We start from the raw sequence: 26,853 nt of genomic DNA on the forward strand, positions 1-26,853 counted from the left end.
TCCATAAGTTGTAGGAAAATTTAAATTTTTATTGGAATAATCTAGAAAAATTGAGAACTATAACATTACATCTTTGGCATTTATAAATGCAGTACTTGTGGTACTTCAGAGGCACTGAAAATTGAATCCTAGCACCGTTTGATAGGAATGCACTTACGCAGAGGTAAAAGCTTGTAAGTTTGGCCGGGAAGCCACAGGCATTGTTGCCCATCAGTTACACAGAGCCTCTCCAGTCAGGGTCTGTGAGAGTCACCCTGATCACATGTGAGTTCTTGGCCAGGTATGGTCTTAAACTCTTAATTTGTTTTTAAATGAATTTGGTTTTTTAAATACTCTATAAATGTTAATAAAAAGTTGCTTTAATAAGCAACAGTTGTTACCTGTTTTAACTTTCAGTAACAACCTTTGCTGAAATATACAGTAGTAAAGATTGAGGTATAAACTTTTCACAAAATATACTTCGTCTTTGCACGAAAAATGTTCATTTTGTAGGTGCTGATACTTGTAACTGCCAATTCCTTTTTCACTTTCTTTGCAGCGAATGTTCTTTAGGGTCAGGATTCTGGTTGTAAACTCCAAGTCCTCTGCTGGTGCAGTATTTATTTTCTTCCTGGGAGGGAAATGGGCAAAGTAGGTATTTTGTTACCGAGTTACAACAGCAAGTCTGTGTGTATAGTTGAGCTAGGAAAACAGGGCCGTGAAACTTACTGGCTTCCCTGTGTATGTGCTGGCCTAGAAGTTTGCCAGCTTCTAGTAGCTGTCTCTATTGGCAGCAAGGTCTGTATCCGTTACCATGGAAATTGCAGCCCAAGCATTTACCTGTGGGGCAGAAGGGGTGGACGGCAGTGATCCCGTAGAGATGAGAGCGCTGCTCAGGGAGATACTCATCTGTCAGCTGGCCAGAGTGTCTGTCCACCGACAGGATGCCATCCCTGTCCCAGGAAGGAAGAAGGCAGGCAGATAAGTGAGACACAAAATGTGAGCTTCCATAGAGAAAGTGTTGGCTTCCTAGCTTCATTTTAGGTATGAAAAGCTAGTTTATTAGTTCACAATGTAGCTCCCAGACCAGTGTTGCCTAGGCACTTGTTAGAGTTTGGGGGACACCTCTCTGAAGTAGGAGACCCTCTGGCCGGAGCTCATTGCTCCTAAGTCCAGCAGGATGTGTGTGGGTACACCCAGAAAGCTGCCTGCTCTTAGAGGAAGATGGGATTGTTACGAGTATAAGCATTCCTGTTCCAGTAATAACTAACGTCTACAGTGTCAGTACATCTTACAGTAGTTGACATCATGTCGTCTTGGAAGCCCAGACTTCAACTAATGTGCTTCCTCTTTAGATACAGTGCTGCCAAACAGCTTCATTGCTTTAAAGTGAAAGCATTTCCAAAGCACCACCTTGAACAATGCTAGACGGTGGACAGTGAGGGGGCTCAGCAGAGGACAAGCATGTCACTCCCTTATTCTCAGGATAGCAGGTGGCATGTGCTCTGGGACAGTCTGGCCCCGGCCTCACCTCCTCCAGTCGGTGTAGTAGAAGTGGCTCAGGTGGCTGACCACGCTGAAGGGGTAGTTGAGGTTGCTCTGGATGACATGCCGGCCGGTTCCATCACGCCGTGTGCACTCCAGTTTTCTGGTTCCTTTTAAAACATCAAAGGGCAGTGGTGGAAATAAAGTCCTCTCATGCCATGGAAGAGAGAAAAAGCATCTTGGCAATTACAGTTGTTTGACTTGAGGAGTCTGCTACTAGGGCAGAAGAGCAACAGAGTATACTGCCACCACAGTCAACTAGCAACTAGAATTTCCCATTCCATCACTAGTCCAGTTTATTGGGTAGCAGTCTTTATTTTTATTAAAAATTCAAAATTCTGGAGCTAGGGCTGTGTTGCAGCAGGTAAAGCTGCTGCCTGTGGCACTGGCACCTCATCTGGGGACCGATTTGGGCCCTGGCTGCTCCACCTCCAACCCAGTTCTGCTAACAGGCAGAGGATGACCCAGAGCTTGGGCCCCTGCTCCCACATGGAGACCTGGGACAAACTCCTGGCTTCAGGATGAAGCAGCGGGGTCACAATTCAAACAAGCCAATCTTTAAAAAGCAAACCCTTGGTTTATTATAAAAAGCATTACAAAATGTTGCCTCTCACACCCACTGGCACACAGCGCCATCTACTGCCCACCAGTAGCATTACCTGCATCTGCCCAGCAGAGCATTTCGGAGGCGGGATCAAAGGTTAAGCCATTAGGTAATCCAATGTCTTTGCTAATCAGAATTCTTCGACCGGCTCCATCTAAAGAAGATGTTTCAATTTTAGGAGCTTCTCTATTCCAGTCTGTCCAGTACAAGTTACTGTAGATAAATTTTAAAAATCAAGATTGTAAAAGAACAGTTAATAGAAAATAGCATCCAGGGTGGCCCGTGATCCCAGGCCCTGGTATGCACAGCCTTAAATGATCTTGAGTTTGGGCTGGATTTCGTGTCCTGCTTCTAGCACTTGAGGATGGCAGGAGCAGCGTGGTGTCCCTCAGCACTGCCTCTGGGTGCCTGGTTGGTCTGCTAGGGAAGCTGGCTGCTGGGCTTACACAGCAGCCTGTGCACACAGGCCCATGTGGTACTGTCACTAGTTCCTCCACAGCCTTCTGGTTATTGTAAGTGTACAGACCCGTGCTCATCCCGGCCCTGCCCTGGATCTGCCTAGGTTGTACGCTGCATCTTGGGTGGAAACCCTCCACAGACCCGCCTGCTGTACCTCGTCCCTCCTCAGCAGCCCTTGTTACATTTACGTAACAGAATCCAGTGGTGCAGGCAAGGATTACAGGCTGACAGTTAAAGCAGGAGGAGTCAGGAAAGCCCTTAGACTTCCAATGAACTGGACGAGCAGCTGAGACCAGGAGCGGGAGAGAAGGGGTCACCCAGGCTTCAGCTCTTCCTACTGGGCAGGTGAAGCCCAGAGCACTGAGAGCCACAGCACAGCTGGAGGCTTGTCCATGCATGCTCAGCTGGGGGAGGGGGTGGGGCCCGTGTGTCCTTCCTGTGCCTCCTGGGCCCTGGCTCCTCCTACCCAACCTGATTTAAGGCCATTCAAAACAGGAAGCCCAGAATGAACGCACCCAGAACCTCAGCATTTGGTGCAAGCTACTGCTGAGTTCTTTGCCGAGAGTGACATCTATGGAGAGTGAGAAATACTTAAGAAGGCTTAACTATTCCACCAGCCCGTGGAGGAAGACTGGGTTACATGGTCCCATTTCAGGCCTGGCTCAGGGTGTTAGAGGGTATTCTGGCTGACGTGACTGGGACGGACAGACATACTCGCCCAGTGTGGGAAACCACTGAAGTCCAGCACTGAGCTCTGGGTGCTCAGACCATTCAGCAGCAGGAAGCCGCACTGTCTGGGGCTGAACCCCACTTTCTAGACCTGCCGCCAGGAGGCCTACCTCACTTCCTGAGGCAGCCCGTCCTTGTCAGTGGACACCCTTGTCTCGCTCACTCTAACAGGATACAAGCTCTGCTCTCAACAACAGCTAGCTTGGCCTGGAGCAGCCCCTGGAGCCTACTCAGGCCTTAGGACATCTGAAGTGTGTGTGACCTCGGACCTGCTCCACCCAGTCCTTCCCATCTGAGGGCTTCAAGTCAGGGTCTACAGGGGAAAGGAGAGGCGGGGAGCCCGGCTGACCCTCCGGCTGGATCCACGGTGATGGCGCGGGGATTCACCAGGTCCACGTCGAAGAGGCTCCTGCGCTCGGAGCCGTCCAGGTTGGCCCTCTCCACCCTGTCCCGGCCACTGTCCGTCCAGTACATGGTTCTGTGGACATAGTCAACAGCGAGTCCTTCGGGGCTCAGGAGCCCTGCAACAAAGAACATGTGTAGTTAGGAACAGTGCCCTGAGGGGCTCCGAGTCCCAGGATGAGATCCTTGGGTTCCTTTTTCCACCCTCTTCCTCTTCTAGACTAACAGACCTCCCAGCCTCTGGGTGCTGGGCGCCTGCAGGGCTGGGCAAGGCAGGGTAAACCCTGGCCACAGCCTGGGGCTCCAAGTCCAGAGTTTGTGTGTAGAACTGCACCTGCCCCGTTAGAGTCCCCGGCATGGACGTGGGCTCAGGGTGGGACTGTGGAGGGGAGCTGACCTGAGCTGATGATGGTCTCGGGCTCGGCTCCCGCCTGCAGACGGGCACGGCTGATGGTCCGCCCTGCGACGTCCGTCCAGTACACCACGCCTTCCTGGCAGTCATAGTCAATCCCTACGATGATGGAGCCCTTCACAAACCAAAACCACACAAGTCAGCATTCTTTGTACACTTCTCCAACACTGGGTCCACGGGCAGCACAGTCTTTGAGGTGACGCTGGCCCCATCTATAGCTGGACCAAACCCGAACTCTTCCAGTGCTGTCCACGCTTTCTGAAAGGGCCTTCCTAAAACCCGCCACCTGCGTCAGCACACACTGCCCCCGCCCCCAGCGTGCTCTGCACACAGCAAGGGCCGGTAGCGGATACCAAGGGAGCTAGCTTGTTGGGGACCCAGCTTCCGGCTAGTTCAGCTCCCCTCCCTGCCGCACTGGCGACAGCCCTTTTCAAAGGCCACATGCAGGACTCAGCTGGATGCAGCCCAGCCCGAGAAACACTGTGGGCCTGGGGCCCTGGTTGAGGCCCCTGAAGAGAGGTTGCTCAAGAAATGCTGACGGTGGAGAAGGGGGACCTCGTGTCCACGGACTGCCAGGGTTCTCGGGAAAAAAACGTCCCAGTCCCGGATTTTCCTTAAGTGGCTGTGGGCAGGGAAGTGCTGGGCTGCAGGGCCATGGACTGTCCATGTGGACCTGAAGCCCATGCCAAAAGGAACATGGGTTTATCATTCAGACTGACCGGCCACGGCCACTCCGTGGATTGGCTCATGGGGTTTCAGCCACATGGAAAAGGACCTGTGGTCAGGATCCAGACATGAGGGAAGATGGACACTGAACCCTAGTCCCCAGGGCTCTCGCAGCCATGGAGTAGAGACCCCCCCAGAAGTGGCAGCCCCACAGGGTGTGGCTCCTGTGCAGCTGAGGTCCCCTGGCCGTTTCTGGGACCTGCTTTGCCTACCCTCCCAGCTGAGGAGCAGGGTCCCTAGGGCATGGCTGCTGCTTCCCGAGCCAGCGGGCCCACTATTGGGTACGCCCCTCCCCTTAGAGAGGCCATGTTTGCATAATGGGGAAGGAGAAAGGGTCTCCCCAGTAAGGCATCCCCACCCATGAAGGAGGCGACTCTGGCACCACGGCTGACCTTCCCGCTCCGGGACCCGCTGAGCCCTGAGCAAGGACAGGGTGCAGCAGGATGACTGCATGGGCTTGGAGGCGGTCATGTCCCCTGGCCAAGTCAGTGGGGTGCAGGCCCCACCCCCTGGCCGGGAGAAGTCCCCCTTACGTGCACTGACAGCAGGGTCTTGGCCTTGTCCTTCAGAAGCGTGGTGCCCTGCAGGGGCACCTGGCCGATGCGCTGCACCTGGGCATAGAGCAGGAAGTCACCCACGGGGGGGGCAGTGACATCAGGCCGGGGCATGGGCAACATCGGGGGAGGCGCCGTCCCAGGGAGACCTGTGTGGGAAAGCAGTGGGCTGTGAGGGGCTCAAGTTGCCACCCGCGACGCCTGCATCTCCTATTGGTGCTGGTTCGAGTCTCAGCTGCTCCACTTTGTACCAGCTTCCTGCCAAAGTGCCTGGGAAAGCAACAGAACAAGGTCCAAGTGCTTGGGTCCCTGCACCCACCTGGGAGTCCCTGAAGAAGCTCCTGGCTTTGACCTGGCCCAGCCCTGGCCACTGTGGCCATGTGGGGAGTAAGGCAACAGATGGGAGATCTTTCTTGGTCTCTCTCCCCCCCTAACTCTGACTTTCAAACAAATACTAAAAAAAAAAGGGGGGCGGGGCAGAACTCTGGTGTAGCATATGAAACCTCTGCTGACGCTGTCGGCTGGTTGGAGTACAGCTGCTGCACTTCCAGTCCAGCTCCTTGCAAATGCATCTGGAAAAGCAGTGGGAGATGGCCCAACTCCTTGAGCCCCTGCACACACATGGGGGATCCATTGAAGCTTCTGGCTCCTAACTTTGGGCAAGCCCGGCTCTGCCTGTTGCAGCCACTTGGGGATGAACCAGCAGATGGAAGATTGTTGTAGCTTTACCTTTCAAACAACAATAACAATAAATCACTGAGGGAGAAAAATCAGCCAATGCTGTGCTTTCCCTGGGACCCCAGGGTGGCACATGTGTGTCCTTCAGTGTTCCCCGGTGCCCTAAATACCAGATGTCTGCTTTACAGAAAGAGTTAAGGGCAAACCCCAGCACCTGCATCTGAGCAATTCACGAGGCCTGGCAACCTCTCCCCACTGCCCGGAGGGAGGGCAGCCCGAGTGCTTACATGCGGGAGTGATGCCCGGCTGGGAGCGCGTGCCTGCCACCTCTCTGCCGTCTTTGTCCACACACCAGCAGAAGTCGCTCCTGCCGTGACACTGCAGGGGCACGAAGTGGCCCAGGTCGTCGCACTGTGGCACGTACTGGTCATCCCGGGCGCTGCCCCCATAGTGTTCAAGCAGGCTTTCCTTCCAGCGCTCACACACGGTCCGGGGCCTCTGGGTTGGTCCTGGGTAGACAGGAATGAGTGCCACCCGACAAGGAGACCAGGTGGCTCATGACCACCCACCTCTGCCCTTCTGCCCTCCCTCCAGCACCGAGTTCTCAGCCGGCCCCTGAGAACTGCACCAGGGAAGTGGGTGGGTTCTGGGAGTTCTCTATGGCAGAAACTGGTTCTGTCACTTTGGGCAAGGTCCATCAAGGCCACATGGAAAAACAGAGAGGTCCGGTGTGCAGTGTGGAGGGCAGCAAGCTGGCTCTGGTCAGGAGAGGCCCGCAGGCATGCCTGGCCCCGTGCCTGAGCACGCGCTACAGGTGGCTTTAACCTTAAAGCCAGCTCTCTCCCGCTGTTCCAGGACCTGCCACTGCACAGTGGCCTGTGCTCCCTGCAGGGCATCACCCAGAGCCTGGCCTTGCCACAGGCCCAGGGCATCTGTGTCTGTGGACAACTTGCCAGCAGTGAGCAAAGGATGATGCAGGTGTGGGAAGCAGCTGTGCAGACTCTCAGACAACCCATTCTCATTAGTCTGTCATCTTGCTCCAGGGCCAAAGCAGACCCCTTGTTGCAGATCCCTAGCGCCCTGTCACAACGTCACAGCCCCACTCTTTCAGTGTCCTCCCCTTCTTGCCCCTCCCTCACTGCCATGTTAAAGACCGGCCACACTCAGGGGCCAGCATTGTGGCTTAGCAAGCTAAGCCTCTACCTGCAGAGTTAGTATCCCTTATGGGCAGCAGTTGGAGTCCCAGATGCTCCACCTCTGATTCAGCTTCCTGTTAATGTGCCTGGGGAAGCAGTGGAGGATGCTCAACCCTGGCTGTTGAAGACATTTGGAGAGCGAATCAACGGATGGAAGATCTAATTCTATCTTTCAAGAAAAAAATATCTCTTAAAAAATACAAACAAATCAGCAAGCCCAGCTGGTCTTGGCCATAGAGTAGTCTCCAGCCAGGCTTCTGCCAGCAGAAGTGCTGTCCCCACCATGGTGACTCCATCTGAAGATGTTGCTGTAGGGGTCGAAATGATTGCTGTGGCAGCACAATCCAAAGAATTCAAAGAGGAGGATGGTGCTTCTTCCTTTTCAGTTCCTGCCACTCAGCTTACAGTCTGCGGTCACTCAGCCGAGCACCCACGGGCTCTCCAGGTACATGACAGAACCCATGGTATGACCCCAGAACCTGTCCCCTCAAGCCTGCTCCTGTGCCAGTCTCCAGTCAGCAGTGGCCCCACCAATCTCCACGGCTCAGATGCCCCGGCCAGGCCTCCTCCGCTGCTCTGCCTGTGTGTGACGGACCAGGAGAGCTCGCAGCTCCATGGTCATGATCTCCTCACCGCTCCCCGCCTCCAGCCCACCATTTGGCCATCCCCCACCTGTGGCTCCCGCTGGGTCTTCTCATTGGGCACCGTGCCAATCTCTGGGGACTGGCTGTCCCCTCAGGTGGCTCGGAAGGGGCCCCTCCCCACTCCTTCGTTACTTCTCATTCCAGCTTTGGCCCTGTCCTCTGCCTGGGACTGACCAGGCACCCTCACCTGCTCTGGGCTGGTGTCGCTGCACAGATGAAGCAACTCAGGAATGGCAGCCAAGGCCTGACCAGAGCCAAGAGGGACGTCTGGGCACACGCAAGTCTGTACCAAAGAATGTGTCCCTTTGCAGGCTTTCAGCCACCCTGCACGTCCCCATCCTAAACATGTCTGCAACATAGGGCCCGCGATGCTGCTATCCCAAATGGGCACTGGGTCATGTCCTGGCTGCTCCAGTTCTGATCTGGCTCCCTACTAGTTTGCCTGGAAAGCAGGGAAAGATGGCCCAGGGGCCTGGGCTCCTGCACCCAGGTGGGAGACCTGGAAGAAGCTGCTGCCTTCTGGCTTCAGAAGGGTCCAGCTCTGGCAGCTGCAGCTGTTCGAGGAGTGAACCAGTGGATGAAGGATGTCTCTCTCTCCCCCACTCTCTATAACTCTGCCCTTCAAATAAGTAAGCCTTTTAAAAAAAAAAAAACTACTTTACGTATTTACTACACTTTTCATCATATTAGAGCTGGAGTAGGGAACCTTTTTTATTGCCAAGGGCCCTTTGGTTATTTCTGATGAGTCACACACAATTATTAGCTTAAAAATGAGCCTGCAATAAATTCATTGAGTTTAATCGCGTCCTACCCACAGGTGCGCCAGCAGGGCCACACCAAACGATTCCAGAGGCTTCACACACCTGCGGCTGGATGAGCCCCACCCATTTCAGTGCTCTCCTGCTTATTAAGACATCTGCTGTAGGAACCTCATGCCGTCACACGGGCAGCAGCCGCACAGAGCTCATGGCTACCAGGTCTCGCTCTCTATAAATATTTATTTGAAAGGCAGAAAGAGAGACAGATCTTCCATCCACTGGTTCACTCCCCAAATGGCCACAATGGCAGGGACTGGTCCAAGCCAAAGCCAGGAACTTCTTCCAGGTCTCCAAGGCAGATGGCGAGGGCCAAACACTTCATCCATATTCTGCTTTGCCAGGCACATTAGCAGGGAGCTGGATCAGAAGTGGAGCAGCTGGACTGGAACGGTGCCCATACGGGACGCCAGCACTGCAGACAGCAGTTTCCTCTGCTACAACACAATGCTGGTTCCTGTCCCATGTCTCTTGCCTACATGAAGAGGCCCCCATCGAGTGAGTGATCTATGCCTTCTAGGGCTGTGTACGGGCGCTCTGCACATGACATGAAAATGAACCCCTTGATAATTCACTTCTCAGAACTGGCCCGGCATCTGGGAAGGCCTAACTGTATTTAGGGAAGTCCTCTCAATAGCACCGGGGACCCATGACTAGCAAGCTCCCAAATGTCCTTACGTTCGTGATACAATAATAATCACAGCTCTACCCATTGCTGAGTAACTCGGAGAGCAGCAGGAAGCTGCCCAGAAGCCTACCGTTGGCATTGGCCGTGCCCACTCGGTACCCATGTCCCACCAGAGCAGGGGGTCCCGAGGATAACAGTCCACTGCAACAGGTGCAGCTCAGGCTATGCGCGCGCCAGAGGCAGCAACGGGCTGCCCGGGGCAGGCTCGCTGGCCTCAGGGAGGGCTGGAGATGTCAGGCAAGAGAAAACAAGCTGGATGCACTCCTGGGAGCCTTGTGAGGGTATTAAAAATTCACAGAAAAGTGGAATTCAAAGGCAAGATTACTTGTGTGCAGAAGCTCAAAGCCATGCAGTTTCTTCATCATATGCATCTTAGGCAGAAATGTCTGGAATTCTCATAATGAACGGTTTCCATGAACCTTTAAACTCCCTGTGTATTCCTTTTCCTATTCCTCTCAACACACCTTCACATGGCTTCCTGTAACTCAGATGGCAGTTAGGCGACCCAGTTCCACAGGAAGCCAATTTTCCTCTGCACAAAGTGCTGAGCGGATGCCGGGCTTGTTGAGGGCTCACACAGGGGCCACCACCCGATCCACTCAGTCTCAACCTCTGCTCTTGCACTTGACAAAGGTCTGAGCGCCTGAAGTCCAAGGTATAAAGGACATCCCGTATGCACTGTACAAATCTCCAGTTACTATAGCATGACGTGCCTATGGGTGGGCATACCTCACTAAGGCATCCTGCGACAGGCTGCCCAAGGACGGGGCCCAGCCTCACGTGCACAGCCCTGGTGGCTGCTCCTCCACCCCATGTCCTGTTCTGGAGCTGCGGGCGAGCCGGGCCCGCTGGGCTCACCTGGAGGTGGTCCGCAGTGCGGCGGGGTGGAGCCAGGTGGGGTCCGGGTGCCAGGGACCTCGTGCCCGTCGGAGTTCACACACCAGCAGAAGCCGGTGCTGCCGTGGCACTGCAGTGGCAGGAAGTCGCCTTGCTCACTACACTGCGGGATGTGGAGCCGGGCCCCCGGGTGCGCGTGCTGGGCCTGGGCAAGGCGCTGTTGCAGTTCACAGGGTTTCAGCCCAGAGCTGGGGTCTTGCAGGAGCCAGGCAGAGGGAGACACAAAGTAAGGATCAAAGGCCTGCTTCTGCCGGCTAACCCTGGGGGCTCCTGGGGCCTCCCAGGCTGAGCCGGAGGCCTGGGCAAAACCACGTAGGCAATGGCAGAAATAAAACAAGACGCCTGGACGCCATGGCCTGGTGGGCTGCTTTGTCTCATGTCAAGCTGTCTCCAGTTAAAAATAAATTCATTGAACAAGCCTCCACACAGGAGACCTTGAGGTTGGTGAGTATCCTCTTTGCTCCCAGGGACCTGCTGCGTCTGGGGGAGGGATGGGAATGAGGATCACCCCAGGGCACCTGCTGCCACGTCAGTCTGCATCCACCCCATCCACATCCACCCCGAGCGCCAGAGTTCACGGGGAGAAGCTCCAGATCAATGGCAGCCATGGCATGGCACTGCACCAGCCAGGCAGGCACCTGGGGCACGCAGGCCAGGCTCTCCATCGCACTGGCACCTGCTTCATAAGGTGCCCCTCAATTCTGCATGTACATCTCACGGAGGCAAAGCAGGGCACTCACTTGGGTGGTGAGCCAGAGCTACTCCTAGGTAGAAGGGTGGGATGGCTTGGGCTGCAGGCCGCCCGCAGTGTGAGCAACCAGTGAACTCACAGTGAAGTAGACAGCAAAAAGTAACCGTGAAAAAAGTTGAGAGCCTCGAAAACCCTCGGATACATCAGGAGGGGCCAGAGTCCTGAGGAGGGCCGGGAGATGGGCTGCACCTGCCCCACCCGCAGCCTTACCGGGAGCGCACTGGAATCCATCCCCCAGGTACCCAGGTCGGCAGTGGCAGGAGAAGGAGCCTGGGGTGTTGTGGCAGGTTGCTGCGGGGTGGCAGCTGCTCTCGGAGCACTCATCGACATCTGCAGAGAGCGGGCACAGTGTGAGTGGGAGAGAGGGCAAGGCCGTGAGGTGGGACACGTGCACAGCACGCAACCGGCCCCCCTTATGGCCTCAGGACATGCAGAACCACGGGCTTGTCCAGCAACCTGCGCCCCCTTGTGGTCTCAACACGCAGATCCACAGAGACTGTCCATGTCAGGCCTCTGCGCAGGAGCAGAAACATGCTGCAGCCTAAAGCAGAGCTGAGTCGGGGTGCACATTTGGGACGTAGGACTGACCACACAGGGCTACACAAGTTCAGTGTAGAAATCCACCAGGTGACTGCACCACAGAGCCTGCCGCTGTCTCTGGGACACCTTCTGACCCACCTCCAGGCTGCTCAGCAACAGCACCACGAGGACAAGCCACATGAAACAAGTGGGTTTATTTTCCCTTTTAGTGTTGGCGTCATCTGTCACTCATGCACGGATGGAAAACAGCCAGGTGAGGTTCCCAGTACTTCCTCGACCAAGTAGCACACTGGTCCACCTCCCGAGGCCTGCTCCCTGGATCCCTCACAGCACGCCCAAGTTTCCGTCCTTCCCACTTTTCCAAGAGGGAAAATTAGAATGTTCTCATCACTAGTGTGGTGCAGCACATGAGGAAAATCTAACTCTGCCAGGACTGTCCAGTACATGACAATGCAGAAGGCTACTGGAAACCTCTGCTACTCAGGAAAACCTCTGCTCAGATTCGCAGCTTTGGCACAGGAATGGAGCCGTCCTGACCCCACGTTTCTGTGAGTGCTGCCAGGACCAGGCATTCGCACCTTCTCCACTTGGTGCAATGGGAACCGCTGTTCATGTTTCCCAAGAAGGCAAAACTACTTTATATTCCTTTTGTTGTATTTGTTAAAAAGCAGCACTTGGGGGCAACTGCAGGTCACCTGCCCCACCCCCACGCCTCAGAGGTGACGGTTAAAATGAGCACCCAGAGAAAGGGCGGAGAGCTGACTGGGGCTTGGCCTTGACAGCAGCAAAGCAAGCAGAGCCAGCCGTGGTGACGGTCAGGAGTTGCTCTATAATCCATGTGACTGAGGGAGATCCGGGAGGGGGTGCTGTGATCCCTGACAGGAACGGCCTGGCTCCATCCAGCCCGGCCAGTGGCAGAGGCTGGCCTCAGCCTGGGGGATCCCGGGCTCAGCAGGTGTGCTTTCTCATGCAGTGGCCCAGGACCCAGGACTCTTCCTAGGGATCTTCGCTGGGACCTCATTTGGCCATCCCTCACCGAGCCACCTCCTCGTGCCAACCACCAACAGACACCTGGGGTGCCCACCAGAGGCAGGCTGCTCTCTCAAGCTACAATGAGCAAATGGGCATTCTGCTTACACTGCAGAATGGATTCAACACAATCACATTCTTCAAAATGCTCATGGGCATGCCCATCATGAAAAAAAGGTTAAAAAAAAAAACTACCCTCCCCCAAATGAGTACACTACCCTTGAATTCTACTTTTTGAAGGATCTTCATACATCAACTTCCTTGGAGTCCCAGAACCCTGAAGGCTCAACACAGCCGAGGCCAAGGCCACCCGGGAAGGCTGTTCCTGGGTGAGGTTGGCCTCCCAGTTGACCTTCATTCTCCAAAGGAAGCTGACTAGCTATGAGCCAAACCAGGTGATCTGGTTAGCCTCTGGGGTACAGAAAAAGAACCAGTACCTTCAGATTTACTCAGCCTCGATGTCAGATGGCCGGCTGGGCAAGCAGATGACTGCCCAGTGTCTTGGGCCTGAAGCGGCTGCTGAACTGGCTGCTGGCCAAGGCTGCACAAACGCAGATCTGGCCAAAGGCAGGAAGCCCGTGCGGGAACAGGAAGCAGGAATTCCTGAGACACGGGACCTATTTCTGGAACCCATGGAGCAGTGTCCTGTGGCTGCTTTTGAATTAAGAGGGAGGGGATTCCCCAAAGCTACCAAAGCATGGACTGAAGCCTGAACTGAGGGATTTCCGTCTTCAGAAAGTCCAGACCTCACCGCACCCTGCTCCCCAACACATGTGACATTGTCTCAGATTCTGACACCACGGGCGGACGGCAATGGTCATCAGTGACCCAACACACAGGGCAAACCTGTGAGGCAGCATGGGGCATCATGAGGGAGAAACCTTAGTTCCCAGAAAATGGCCAAGGCTGAGGCCGCCTGGCTCGCAGGCCTGCCTCACTGGCCCTGTGGACAGGGAGCACTCTCCCCTACTGCCCAGCATGTCCTGTGTCGGGAAAGAAGACTTGGGAGCACTTCCAGCCCCTGGCCAGGGACTGAGCCACTGGGATGGTGGAGCTGGGGTGGGCACTGCCTTCTTAGGGCCTGAGAAAAGATGGAGGTCACGGTAGTGGTGTTTGAGAGTGAGCAGGGCCCACTCGGCCCTCGAAAGGCGGCTCAGTTCCAGCACGGTGTCCCACACCGTCATCAACCTCCGCACGTCCAAGGGTTCTTCTGAAGTTCATGGATGTAGGAGGACATTGTGACCCGAAAAGGTCAGTGAGCACAGGACTACAGTTGGTTGGATAATATTTGGAGGAGAATAACCAAATGGCTACTTTTTGTATACCTTATTGGATATCATCTGCATATGTATATGAGAACACCTGGTGGAATATACAAGACAAAAGGAGTTCCAAACAAGCATTAATGGTTTTGTTGATAAGCTCAGCACTTCCTCCCTTATCCTATATGACCCTCAGAGTATAAAGTCTGATGCTACTAATAAACCTCGGCTTTTGACCATCAGTCAGGGGTCCACGCGTGTTATTATCGGCTCCGTGCACCAAGTCCATCGCTGCGGGACAGCGACACATGGATGCGGCTGACATGGTGGCACAGCAAGCTAATCCTCTCATTGTGGTGCTGGCCTCCCATGTGGGTGCCAGTTCTAGTCCCGGCTGCTCCACTTCCAATCTAGCCTAAGAAAGTAGTAGAGGATGGCCCAGTTTTTGGGCCCCTGCATCCAGGTAGGTAATCCAGAAGTTCCTGCCTCATGGCTTCAGACCAGTCTAGCTCTAGCTATTGTGGCCATTTGGGGAGTGAACCAGTAGACGAAGATCTCTCTGTCTCTCCCTCTCTATATATAACTCTGGATTTCAAGTAAAATAAATTTTTCTTAAAGTTCAAAGAAAATGCATGCTATGAAAACACTGTCATGGATCCCAAATATTGTATATCAAAATAAACTCAACCTATATTTCCATCTTACATGAACTTTAAAAAAAAAATGTACTGAAAGGCAGAGTTACAGCAAGAAAGGGAGACATTTGCTATCTTCTGCCTCACTCCCCCAGTGATTGCATTGGCCATGGCTTGGCCAGGCAAAAGCCAGGAGCTTCTTCCAGGTCTCCTGCTTGGGCCATCTTTTGCATTCCCAGGCCATTAGCAGGGAGAAGGATTGGAGCAGCCAGGACATGAGGCAGCAAACATATGGGATGCCGGCACTGTATGGGATAGCTAAACCTATTACACCATGCCACAGTGCTACCAGGTCCTTCCATGAACTTTGGACTGGCCTCCTGGGAAGTTGGAGGCTTCGGCAGCACATGCACTAGACGTGGAGGGCCTAGAGCAGATTAGTGAGTAGTGTGCTAGAATAGCAAATTCACGAAGAGCTCCGTATTTTTAAAGATCTCTAAGCTCAAAAATGTACATAAATGACATGTATACAGTGATTTAAAATTCACAAATCAATAAACACTCCGAGGTTCTGTCCTGTCCAGGGCATTCTAATTATTTAAGCTCTATTTTACATCAATGTTATAAAAGATCAGCATTATGTAACTCAGGTGATTTTGGTTGTTTAATAAAGGGATCATGTTTTAAAAATCCTAAATAAGTAAGTAAATATATACATACACACACGGAAACCCTCCCATCCGGTCTCCTGCTCTCATGTTGCAACATCCTTCTGACGATCCTGTGCGGAACACTGGCTGCAACTCTGTGATGTCATCCAACCGCACAGCCCAGCCCTTCTCATCTGCTTCTCAATAAAAACGTTGTCAGGAGAGACAGGCAGAGCGATCTATCCGCTGATTCACGTCCCCGGTGCTTCCTGGAGCTGGGGCTTGGTCAGGCCACAGTCAGGACCAGGAACTCCATCCAGGACTGCCCCATGGGTGGCAGGGACCTAACGACTGCTCAGTGCTGCCCCACCAGGGGCGTGTGAGCAGCAGGCTCAGGATTTGGGGCCAGAACTCCAACCCAAGCTCAGTGAGACCAGGAGTCTAGCACTTGGCTGGATGCCTGCGCCCTTCTGTTTGCTGCTAAGCCCAGCGGCAATTCTCCAGCACCAATGTACCTCCAGCCCACTTGGAACCTAGGACAAGACTTCCAGTCACTGGCCCTGGGCTCTCTCCCAGTGTGCCTGGCCAAGCCCCTCGTGGGCCCCTGTGTGGCATGGTTACCTGCCCTTCCTCTCCTCTGTGAACGTAATGGACTTTCCACTCTCCATTTTTGTCTCTTCTGTGACCATGCTGACTTTACCACACCTTTCACATCTGGTGTGTGTCGTGTAATAATGTTTCGGTCAAATGCAGAACTCAGGTACCACAATGGTCCTGTAAGATTAGGGCACCTGGGATCAGCATTGTGGTACAGCAACTTACGCTACTGTTTGCGACCACAGCATCCCATGTGAGCACTGGCTCAAGCCCTGACTGCTCCACCTCCAATCCCGCTGCCAACCCATGTGCCTGGGAGGGCAGCAGAAGATGGCTGAGGGCTTGGACCCCACTACCATGTAGCAGACACAACTGGAGTTCCTGGCTCCTGGGTTCAGCCTCACCCAGTCCTAGCTAGTGCATTCATTTGGGAACTAAACCAGTGGATAGATCTTTGTTTCTCCCTCTCTTTCTGTAACTCCTGCTTTCAAATCATTTGACCAGTCAATCTTCTTAAAAAAAAAAAAAAAAAAAAGATGCCATTCAGTGACACTGTTGCCACCCTCATTAGTGCAAGCACACTCTAGGCTGCCTGTGCAATGATTAAATAACTTCAAGGCGGTTTCTCAGAACAGCCCCAGCAGCAGTGACGCACAACTACTGCCTCTTATGGCTCTCCCGAGTGACACTGGCCCTGGGTCACAGGCTCTCTGTCGGGACATGCTGCTTTTGCTCCCAGAGAAGTTGCCAAGCTCAGGGAGGATTTCCATGCCCGATTCAGATCAAGAGTTGAAGTCGGTTAGGCGGAAAGAAGCAGAGGGAAGATTTAACCTTGTTTCAATCAAGGCCTTCCTGCTAGCTGGCTCAGAGCAGACTGAAACCCCAAATCCAAGTGCAGACGGTTTCTAACACACCCAAAACCTTCTTACGGTTGGGTCAAGGGAGTGAGCACGTGTGAGTCTCAATGATGCACACCTTCCCCAAGCACAGCTTCTATCCAGCACCCAGATGGAGTTCCTGGGTCCTGGCTTCTCCTGGATGGGTGTGTCTCCTGGGTGAGACACACGTGTTCAGCTCTGAACACACTGGGCCTGGCACTTCGGCACAGTGGATTAAGCCTCCACCGGTGACGCCATATCCCGAATGGGTAATGGCTGAGGCTCAGCTGCTTTGCTGCCAATCCTCTTTCAATCCTAATGGCCTGAGAAAGCAGCAGAGGTGGGACCAAGTGCTTGGCTCCTGATCCCACATGGGAGACCCAGATGGAGTTCCAGGCTTTAGGTTCTAGACTGACCCAGCCCCAGCTGTGACAGTTCTTTGGGGAGTGAACCAACAGAAGGAAGATCAATCGACTGATCTCTAACTCTGCCTGTAAGAAGGTGAATCTTATACACCGGGAACACACAACCCGATACATTTATCCCACGGGTGTCTCCTGTCATGAGCCAAGCCTGATTCATGCAACGGTTTCGGGAAGTAACTGTTTACTCTTGCTCACGGGGGAGCTTCGAAGGCAACCACATGAGTGACAACCCATGGCAAGTGGCCCCTGTAATGACCTCAGTGATTCCCTGCCTGGTGGGATTCATAGTCCTCCCTGGTCACCTCCCTTGGAGTAGCAATCCTGAGGTCATGTTGTTTCTGACAGTATGACTTCCACCTAGCAGACTTTCCCATAAAGTGACAGTCACGTTGGCAAGCTGCTGCAGGCAGGCGACGGCCAGCAGGGAAACAGGTGTGCTGTCCAGTGGTGCTTAAGGAACTTCTTGCTGGTCAGAACCATGGAGGGATCTTGGACCCCTTGACAGCAGCCCAGTGAGAGACTCTGAAGCGGGGGACCCTGCTCCGCCATGTCCAGGCACCTGTCCCGGTGGGTGCTTAGTGGGTTTTGTTTCAGGCTACTGTACTATTTACTATGCAGCCACAGAGAATTAATTCACTGAGAAGCAACGTATGGGATCTGACATATTTTTTTTAAGTTTTGGGGTTTTAGAAAGAACGCTGAAAGTCAAGAACCAGAGATAAAACAGAGACAACTAAAAATGACAGCAAGCAGAAAGACGGTCACCCAGCAAAGAATGGCCAAACCCTAAGACCTCCACCACGGAAAGGCAGCCAGCTGGGGGTCCCAATGTGACCCCCAAACGGTAACCAAAGTCCCGCAGGACAAACACAAGGAAAGGAAAATGACACTAGAAGATGCAGCCACCTGAAACAAACGTTCTCATGACCGATCCTTATCTGGATTGTGAGTCTTTCCAAATGCCTCATTTTAAACCAAAGAACTAAAGAATTTAACACCTTAAAAAGACCGTGCCTGCTAACCTGGGCAGCCAGATATTTAACATGGAATTCTATAAAAATGCTTTTTCCTCTATGCAGTCTCATTTCTTGGTAGTGGATAAAATCAAGCTAACTAGTAAGTCGAAGGAGAGTGGAAAAAGCGTGAATCCACACTGCTTACCAGGGCTCCCACACAGCTGCAGAGGGCGCCCGCCCCCTGTGAGGAGAGCAGCAGTGCAGGGGGTTAAGTCACTGCACACAATGCTAGCATCCCCTATGAGCACCAGTTTGGGTCCCTGCTGCTCCACTTCTAATCCAGCTCCCTGCTAATGAGCCTGGGAAAGCAGCTCAAGATAGCCAAAGAACTCAGGTCCCTGTACTCATCTGGGAGACCCAGATGAAGCTCCTGGCTTCAGCCTGGCCCAGCCTTAAGCACATCAACCATTTTTGGGAATGACCAGAAGGTGGAAGATGTATCTCTGCCTCTCTTTCAATCTCTCTCTTTCCCTGTAGCTTTACCTTTCAAGTAAATACTTTTTGGGTTTTGTTTTGTTTTGTTAATAAGTCTTTTTTTGAGATTTATTTTATTTTTATTGGAAAGTCAGATGTACAGAGGAGGAGGAGGGATAGAGAGGAAGATCTTCCATCTGAAGATTCACACTCCAAGTGACTGCAACAGCCGGTGCTATGCCAATCTGAAGCCAGGAGCCAGGAGCTTCTTCCAGGTCTCCTGAGTGGGTGCAGGGTCCCAAGGCATTAGGCCATCCTCAACTGCTTTCCCAGGCCACAAGCAGGGAGCTGGATGGGAAGTGGAGCTGCTGGGAACAGAACCGGTGCCCATATGGGATCCTGGCGCATTCATGATGAGGATTTAAGCCTCTAGGCCACCACGCCAGGCCCTCAAGTAAATATTTTTTGAAAGAATATATCCATTACGGAGACAAGTGGGGGTAAGCACCTGTGAATCACAAAGCACCTCGCTCTGGTCTGAGCTCTATGTGGAGCTGCAGTCTTTATTAAAGACGTGTAAAGTCCCAGGTTCTGGAGTACCAAGTCGTAAGTACAATGAACCACAGTACTGGGCCAAATAACAAATCACCAAGATCCCACCTGAGGATTTCTATTCTGCAATAACTTACCATCCAAAATATCTATGGGTCCACAGCGATGGCTCAATTAGCAGATCCTCGCCCTGCAAGCGCTGGGATCCCATATGGGCGCCAGTTCATATCCTGACAGCTCCACTTCCCATCCAGCTCCCTGCCTTTGGCCTGGGAAAGCAGTTGAGGATGGCCCAAAGCCGGGGGACCCTGCACACATGTGGGAAACCTAGAAGCAGCTCCTGGCTCCTGGTTTCGGATTGGCTCAGCACCCAAATGTTGCAGCCACTTGGGGAGTGAACCAATAGACAGATCTTTCTCTCTGTCTCTCCTTTTCTTTGTAAGCCTGCCTTTCCAGTAAAAATACATCTTTTTAAAAAATCTATTCAAGAGGAAAGTATTGAACCTCGCAATCAAGATGCTGATTAAGGATCTGCATCCTTGTCAGAGAACTTTGGTGGGTTATCCCGCAGGGAGTCCAGCTCCAGCTCCTCCTAATAAGGACCCCAGGAGGCAGTGGTGAGGGTTCAGGAACTGGGCTGTCAGTCGCACTGGCCCTGCAGAGTTCTGCAGCTGTGGCTGCCCTCTGGCCCCAGCCTGGCCACTGCAGGTACTGGGGCAGTGACCCGTGAGTGGGAGAGTGGCCAGTTTATCTTTCTCTCAAATCAGTCAAGGCATGTTTAAAAGTCCTCGTAAGGGAATACAACATGTCTTACCCAAGTGACAGCGTTGGGTCACTCCAACATGAATCGTGACTTTCCGACAGTGCAAAACAGAGCTTCTGTACACCAGACGTGGAAACTGTGATTCTAGAACAAGGCTCCGATAATACCCAACAGCCTGCCACATCTGCAGGGTGGAGAGTGCTGGGCTACAGCACCCACCGTGCTGCCAGAAACAAGGGCCTCAGGCTGCTGCCCCGAGTGGCCCATGCTGCCGAAGTCAGCAGGAAACAGGCCTGGGAGCGGGAATCTGGGCCAAGCACCTGCTGAGCCGAAGGGGTGCCCCGGCTGTCTAGAAAGGCTGAGCAGCCTTCATGAGCTCAACACTGTCCTTGGCACATCTGTGTGGGGGCCCAGCTGCACCGTAGCGGCTGCAAACAGCAATCCCAGTGGAAAGGTAAGGCTTGTCTCTGGCGTACCTTCCCCAGATGGCCGTTGTCTGTGGCCAAGGCCCTGTTCCCCAGTCTCTCCTCCCCGGCACCTGCTGCACCTGTGCGTCACTGACATGGTGCTACACTGCGCTGTGATCACGGAGCACTGCAGAGGTTTAGAATGTTCTTCAGCAGCGTATGCAGATTTACGGAAACATCTTGAGAACACACAATAATCCATTTCATGAACATTTATACCCAGAGAATTAGAGGCGAGCCTTTCAATAACAATCTCCTCCATTACCTCCCACCGAGGAGGGGTAATCCCAGATGGCGAGCCACACATTCTGGTTTAACAGTTTTATAAAACTGTCCTGGGAGAAAAGTCATAAAAGTTAGGGATGTATTAATATCTTTTTTTTGTCTATAGATTTCTTGATGGGAAAATACTAGAATGAATTATATATGAGTCTAGGGATTGCTTAAAATATTACATCAACCTCAGGAGCAGTACAGTGGCATATCAGGTTAATCCTCGATGGTGCCAGCATCCCATATGGGTACTAGGTCGTGGCCCAGCTGATCCACTTGCAACCCAGCTCCCTGCTGGTGGCCTGGGAGAGCAGCAAAGTCCTTGGGCTCCTGCACCCACTGGGGGACCCAGAGGAAGCTCCTGCTCTTGGCTTTGAACCAGTCCAGCTTTGGCTATTGGGTCATCTAGGGAATGAACAATTATTTGGTTGGAAGAGCTAACTCTGAAATTCAAGTAAAACCTTCTAAAAGCTCTAGCATTTTAACCAGAAGAACAGCACAACTGCAAGCATGGAATTAAGCCATTAGAGTAACTGGAGCAACTGAAGGAAGCGGGACTCCCTTACAGTGTACACAGGATGTGCCGGGCTTCCCTGCAGCCGTCCCATAGTACTCTGGGCAAGCCTGCTCCAGAAATGACCAGACAGGCTCCCCAGCTAGCCAGGGATAAGTGCTGTGGGCCCCACTGTCTACACAAGGCCACCTCTGCCTTGCTCCTAACAACTGCTTGGGCCAAAGAAGGGAGCAAATTGACATGGTGCTGCGCATCCTAGGTGAGTCTGCAAAAGTGCCAGGGCTGAGCCAAGAGGTACTCACCCGAGCACTGGTGCCCATTGCCGGCATACCCAGGCAGGCAGGTGCAGCTGAAGGTGCCGTCTCCATGGTGGATGCATCGTGCCTGGTCAGCAGGTGCACAGGTATGAGTGCCATCCTCACAGGGGTTAGAAGGAGCAGCAATCACTGAAAGACAGGAAGGCAAGGGTGTCCATGACGTCATGCCTGGGAGGTGTGAGCCCTGCACCACCTGCAGGCCTACAGCACCCACCCACCTCGGGCTTGTAAGGAATACAAGTTCTTAGGCCCTATCTAGGAACATCAGAGTCTGAATTTTAACAATCTTTCTAAATGGTCACATGCATGTTAAGGTTTGAGAAGTGCTGATATGACTTTGTGGCTAAAACATTAGGCATGAGGGGCCAGCGTTTGGGCACAATAGGTTAAGTCACAGCCTGAAATGCCAGCATCCCACATAGGATGTAGTTTAAGCCTGGCTGCTCCACTTCTGATCCAGCTCCCTGCTATTGCACCTGGGAGAGGTAGAAGGTGCTGGAGGCCCTGCGGCTCACATGGGTAGATGGAATTGCAGGGTCCTGGCCATCCCACCCAGGTGGCAAGTAAGCCAGTGGATGGAAGATCTAGATCTTTCTCTTTCCCTCTCTGTTGCTTTGCCTTTCAAAGCAATCAACCTCTAATAAGCAGGCATGAAAATTCAGTATCCATGTACTCTTTGATTGAACCTTACAGTGCTGCCAGTAACCCCTGCCCAACTCCAATTTGAGAAGCAGCAGATCTTCCGGAGATGGGGGTGTTGACCAGACATCTTCATAACCCTGTTCCATGCCTGGACCAGGAAACCCACCCTGAGAATACCCTATTCTGGGACCCAGATCCTAAAATAACTATTGAGGGGAAAACAACATAAACAAAGAGGATGAACTGAGCCAAACTGCTGGGTTCTATCAGTGTCAACTATGTTCTTAGGAAAACCAGGAGGAGGTGTTGGGGCAGATGACAGGCCGCTTGCTGGGATGTCTGCTTCCCATACTAACGTGCCTGGGTTTCAGTCCCAGCTCTGCATATGATTCCAGTGTCCTGCTGATTTATATCCTGGGAGGCAGCCATGTTGGCTCAAGTAGTTGGGTCCTTGACACCCACTTGGGAGACCTGGATTGAGTTTTGGGGCCCCAGGCTTTGGTCTGGCCCATTTCCAGCTATAACATGCATTTGGGGTATGAACCAGTGGGTGGGTGGTCTTCAGCTCTCAAGTAAGTAAGATTAAATAAATAAGAAAAAACACACAGGAGAGCTGGCCAACAGAAGCAAAAACATCAAGAGCAAGATTTAGCATTATTTGGGCCGGAAACAAAAATGATTTTGTGACTCACAGACACAGGTGTGTTGGTCCTCAGCAAATGCATAACCACTCCTGCACTCACACCGGTAGCTCCCAGGCAAGTTGATGCACACGGAGTTGGGACCACAGCGGTGGAAGCCAGCTGCACACTCGTTCACATCTAGAAAGAAATGAGAACAAAAGTGCTGCTTCTTCAAAGGCCCCGGGGATGGGAGGGCTGAAGACTCGGCTGTCTCAGCCCTGCGATGTTTAGTGATGGGTGCTCAGTGCACTGGACATGACTAGAAATCAGGACTGTTGAGCATCCAGTATGAATGCACCTGCAGATCATCAAACCAACATCAACTTACTCCCAGTTACTCCAGGGTGAGCCACACGGAGGTATGTTTTGAATGGGCATTCTAAGAATTCTTTAAACATTTAATGGATGCTCAGAGGAAAAACATGCCAACAGGCTTTTTTTTTTTTTTCTGGAGGGAGGGAGGGAGGGAGAGAGGGAGGGAGGGAGGGAGGGAGGAAGGGAGGGAGAGAGGGAGGGAGGGAAGGAGGCTACAGTGGCTCAAATCAACAACATGGAATATATTCCACAATAGTAACACATGTTTTCACAGCCCCAGCACCATATATGTGAATCCAAACTGTAAGACCGTGTTCTGGATTTTAAGTAACTGTATTCAGATTATAGGCCCTAAAACCATGAATCGGGGAGTTGACAAGATGACACATACTTGTCCTCTACAGACATGAGGCTGGGGAGAGCAAAGAGAAAACCAGGGCAACAAGAAACAAGCCGACGCAGCTCTTACCCGCACAGCTCCGTCCGTCTCCCTGGTACCCAGGTGCACACTCACAGGTGTAGTGTGCCCCTGGCCCTGGATGGCACCGTGCTGTTGTGTCACACACGTGGCTTCCATCATAGCAAGGATTCACTGAAACAGGGCCTGAGTCACCTGGGTGGGTAACAGGAAACAGAACTCAGCCTGGCTGTAGCAATGAACGTGACAGGAAAGCAGATGGAAGGGAGTGGGACCCTGACCGGGTGCGCATGCGTGCTCCATGGCATAGCTCAGCACTTCCCTAAACTATGAATACTCAACACTAGAGCAGGGACCCACATGAAGCTCAGCTTTTCAAGGCTTGTTTATTTACTTATAAGACAGAGAGACCAACAGAGATCTCCCATCTGCCTCCACTGCTCTTCAACAGCCGGCTGTAGCCAGGACCTCAAACTGGGTCCCCGACACGTGTGGCAGCGGCCACGCTCTGAGTCATCACCTGCGGCCTCCTCGGAGCCGGAGCTGGGAGCAGAGCAGACCTGAACCCAGACACTCTCGGGACGTGGCCTAACTGCCGTGCCCAACATCCATTCCCGCAGCTCAGTGTTACGCAGCTCTGCTCGTCCACCCTGCAGACAACTGGTACATTTTCTTGTTTCTATCAGGTTTGTGTCAGGGGAATAAACATCCAATGTATGCTTTTATCTAAAGGTGCTTTTGCTGATCCAACTCCTGTAATTCTCAGGTAAGTCTGTGAAGGGAGCAGCTGTTCCATTCTGGATAGCTTTCACAGGTAAGGAAACTAAGAGATGGAGAAAACTGTCCAGGCTCCATAAAGATAGCAAGTCATCAAACAGTGACCCTAGCTCCAAATTTAGCAATGTCTAAGACTCCCTACTATCTTCTTGAATTTCTAAAACTTTATTTTCTGCTTTTCTTTTTCCTTTTCTTCTAAGTATTCCTTCTCTTTATAGACAGAATCTCAAGCACATACAATTTCAGTATTTTAAAGAACCTTCAAGATTTATCACATCACTTAATACTTCAACCTGCACTTAACATCCTAGTCCAGTGGTCATTCACCCAGAGCACCTGCAACCAGAGATTAAAGTGATGTAGCTAAGGATAATCAGTGGTGGGAATGAGACATGAACTCAGGTTCCTAGTGCCAAGCCCAGCAGACTTATGTCTGTTGTCACTGTTGGAGTGTTTTGTCTTTTTAAAAAAAGATTTATTTTTATTGGAAATACATATTTTATAGAGGGAAAGACAGGGAAAGATCTTCCATCTGCTGGAAGTGGCCGTAGTGGTTGGAGCTGAGTCAATCCAAGGGGGGGCAGGAGTTTCTTCTGGTACTCCCACGCAGGTGCAGGGTCCCAAGGCCCTGGGTCATCCTCAGCTGCATTCCCAGACCATAAGCAGGGAGCTGGATGGGAAGTAGGTCAGCCAGGACACAAACCAGCGCGCTAATAGGATCCCACATGCAAGGCAAGGACTTTAGCCACTACGCTATCATGCCATGTCTTCAGTGAGTGTTTTTGTAATGGCAAGGTGATGTGGTCTAGTGTGCCCAATGGAAGACTAACAATGGAATTAGCAGGTGACTTAGGAAGAAAAATAATGGAATGAAGGGAAGACCAAGACTGAAGAGGACAAACACTGGGGTGGATAAGAACAGGGGTTTCAGAAGAGAGATCTGAATGTTGGAGCACATGACTAAGTGCAGGCATTTAGTGAGAGGATGTTAAGACAGGACATTGAAAGGAGTAACAAACAGGCTCTTGCTTCTCTTTGCTCAACTGGAGGTATTGACTGAACTTCACAATTCCAGTTCATAGCTGTTTTAAGAGCATCAGTGGCACACACACATGCATTTGTGTTTTTGGCTTCTGTACAGTCTGTAGCGTGAGCAATGGAGCCTTCTTCCCAAGTGTGTTCATACTGCAGAGCCAAGATGGCCATTTCACACAGATCAGTCTTTGAGCCAACGGGAGATGCTGGAGGCAGGCAGGGCATCTCCCACCTTACATCCGCCTGTCAGGATTGCTTCATTCATGTAACAAAGGCTATTTCTGCTGCCACTGATGGGGTTTTCAAGTTGAGCATTCAGGAGAGACAATTTGTGAAAATAAGTCATTCTGAGGTTTTTCTATTATACTGGTTTTCATTTTGTTATGGAACTGGGTGTTGACTAGTCCATAGAGTGACAGGCATAGCTAATTAGCGGCTGGCATTGTGGCATGGCCACCAAACCTGCCGCTTGCAACCCTGGCTCGTGTCTTGGCTGCTCCACGTCTGATCCAGCTCCCTGGGAAAGCAGCAGAGGATGGCCCAAGGGCTTTGACCCCTGCACTCACTTGGGGGACCCAGATGAAGCTCCTGGCTTTGGAATGTCCCAGCCCTGGGAAGTGACCTGGTGCCTGGAATATCTTGTTCTCTCTCCATCTTTCCCTCTCCTCTCTGCAATTCTGACCTGCACATAAGTAAACAAAAACTAGGCAACTAAAACTTCTTAAAAACTATTTACAACACTATGAAATGCTAAATACTATGATGAAAATAGACACGAGACAGCTGAATAGCAATCTATAGCCATTTTAAGGTGTATAGAACCCGGTTGTATATAAACTAAAATTGAAGTGTCAATGAAGTAATCACAGGATGTGGTTCAGAACTTGCATTTTTTTTTAACATGTTGGTTACTTAATACTGTATCAATTAATTCCATAACGCTATAAATTGTTGCTGATGTTATGTTGGGGCTTTTAATTGATCGGGATGATACTCTGCCGGCTCTACCTTCCAACCAGAGAAGGTCTCCCCAAGAAGCCGTTGAACTTATCTGAACGATAAGATTCTGGACTCTATGCTTGGTAGATGCTTGCAATGAAAGAATCTCATGTGAACTTGAACTGTGGTAATGCAACAAGGTGGAGGAATTCACCAAGGGGGGAGGGTTTGGGGATGGATAGGGGGAATCCCAGTGCCTATAAAACTGTGTCACATAATGCAATGTAATTAATAAAAAAAACTATTTAAAAAGTGTACAGAAAAATCATTTAACAGATAGCCAACCTTCTACCTAATTTTTAAAATAAGATGAATTCACTCAATTTTTATTATCTATTTTTTGCCCCAAGAGCTTTCCAATAAATCTGATATTTAGGTCTCATGGCTTCTATCAGTTGTGGAAGACTTATTTGGTAGCAAGGTAAGGAACTCATCTTATGAAATTAACTGTCTGCCTCTGAATTTACATATTATTTACTCAACATTTGCCAGGGGTCTACCTATCACTGTCTTATATTTATAATAGGAAGTTGGTCAGAAAAAAGAAAAACCCAGACTCACCTAATGTTTACA

At 51.8% G+C, this 26,853-nt stretch overlaps 1 protein-coding gene across 2 annotated transcripts in view; it reads right to left on the reverse strand.

Annotated features, from left to right (window-relative positions):
• Nucleotides 1–8: 8 nt before the first annotated feature.
• The window catches only part of NID2 (nidogen 2), a 71,601-nt gene continuing 44,756 nt past the window's right edge, over nucleotides 9–26,853 (reverse strand). Inside the window, exons 9-21 of one of the 2 annotated variants that reach the window (XM_058666431.1) lie at nucleotides 23,521–23,664; nucleotides 22,746–22,874; nucleotides 21,397–21,540; nucleotides 11,290–11,409; nucleotides 10,290–10,523; nucleotides 6,376–6,597; nucleotides 5,390–5,559; nucleotides 4,116–4,245; nucleotides 3,666–3,837; nucleotides 2,184–2,341; nucleotides 1,511–1,634; nucleotides 820–932; nucleotides 9–610 (exon numbers count right to left, since the gene is read on the reverse strand). In XM_058666431.1, the coding sequence (XP_058522414.1) occupies nucleotides 600–610; nucleotides 820–932; nucleotides 1,511–1,634; nucleotides 2,184–2,341; nucleotides 3,666–3,837; nucleotides 4,116–4,245; nucleotides 5,390–5,559; nucleotides 6,376–6,597; nucleotides 10,290–10,523; nucleotides 11,290–11,409; nucleotides 21,397–21,540; nucleotides 22,746–22,874; nucleotides 23,521–23,664 (1,871 nt within the window). In that variant the 3' untranslated portion in view covers nucleotides 9–599. Of the gene's footprint in view, nucleotides 611–819; nucleotides 933–1,510; nucleotides 1,635–2,183; nucleotides 2,342–3,665; nucleotides 3,838–4,115; nucleotides 4,246–5,389; nucleotides 5,560–6,375; nucleotides 6,598–10,289; nucleotides 10,524–11,289; nucleotides 11,410–21,396; nucleotides 21,541–22,745; nucleotides 22,875–23,520; nucleotides 23,665–26,853 lie in introns of those variants that run through there. The other variant, XR_009245645.1, reaches the window with a different exon arrangement.

Source organism: Ochotona princeps, chromosome 6, assembly GCF_030435755.1.
Source record: "Ochotona princeps isolate mOchPri1 chromosome 6, mOchPri1.hap1, whole genome shotgun sequence".
Classification (NCBI taxonomy): Eukaryota; Metazoa; Chordata; class Mammalia; order Lagomorpha; family Ochotonidae; genus Ochotona; species Ochotona princeps.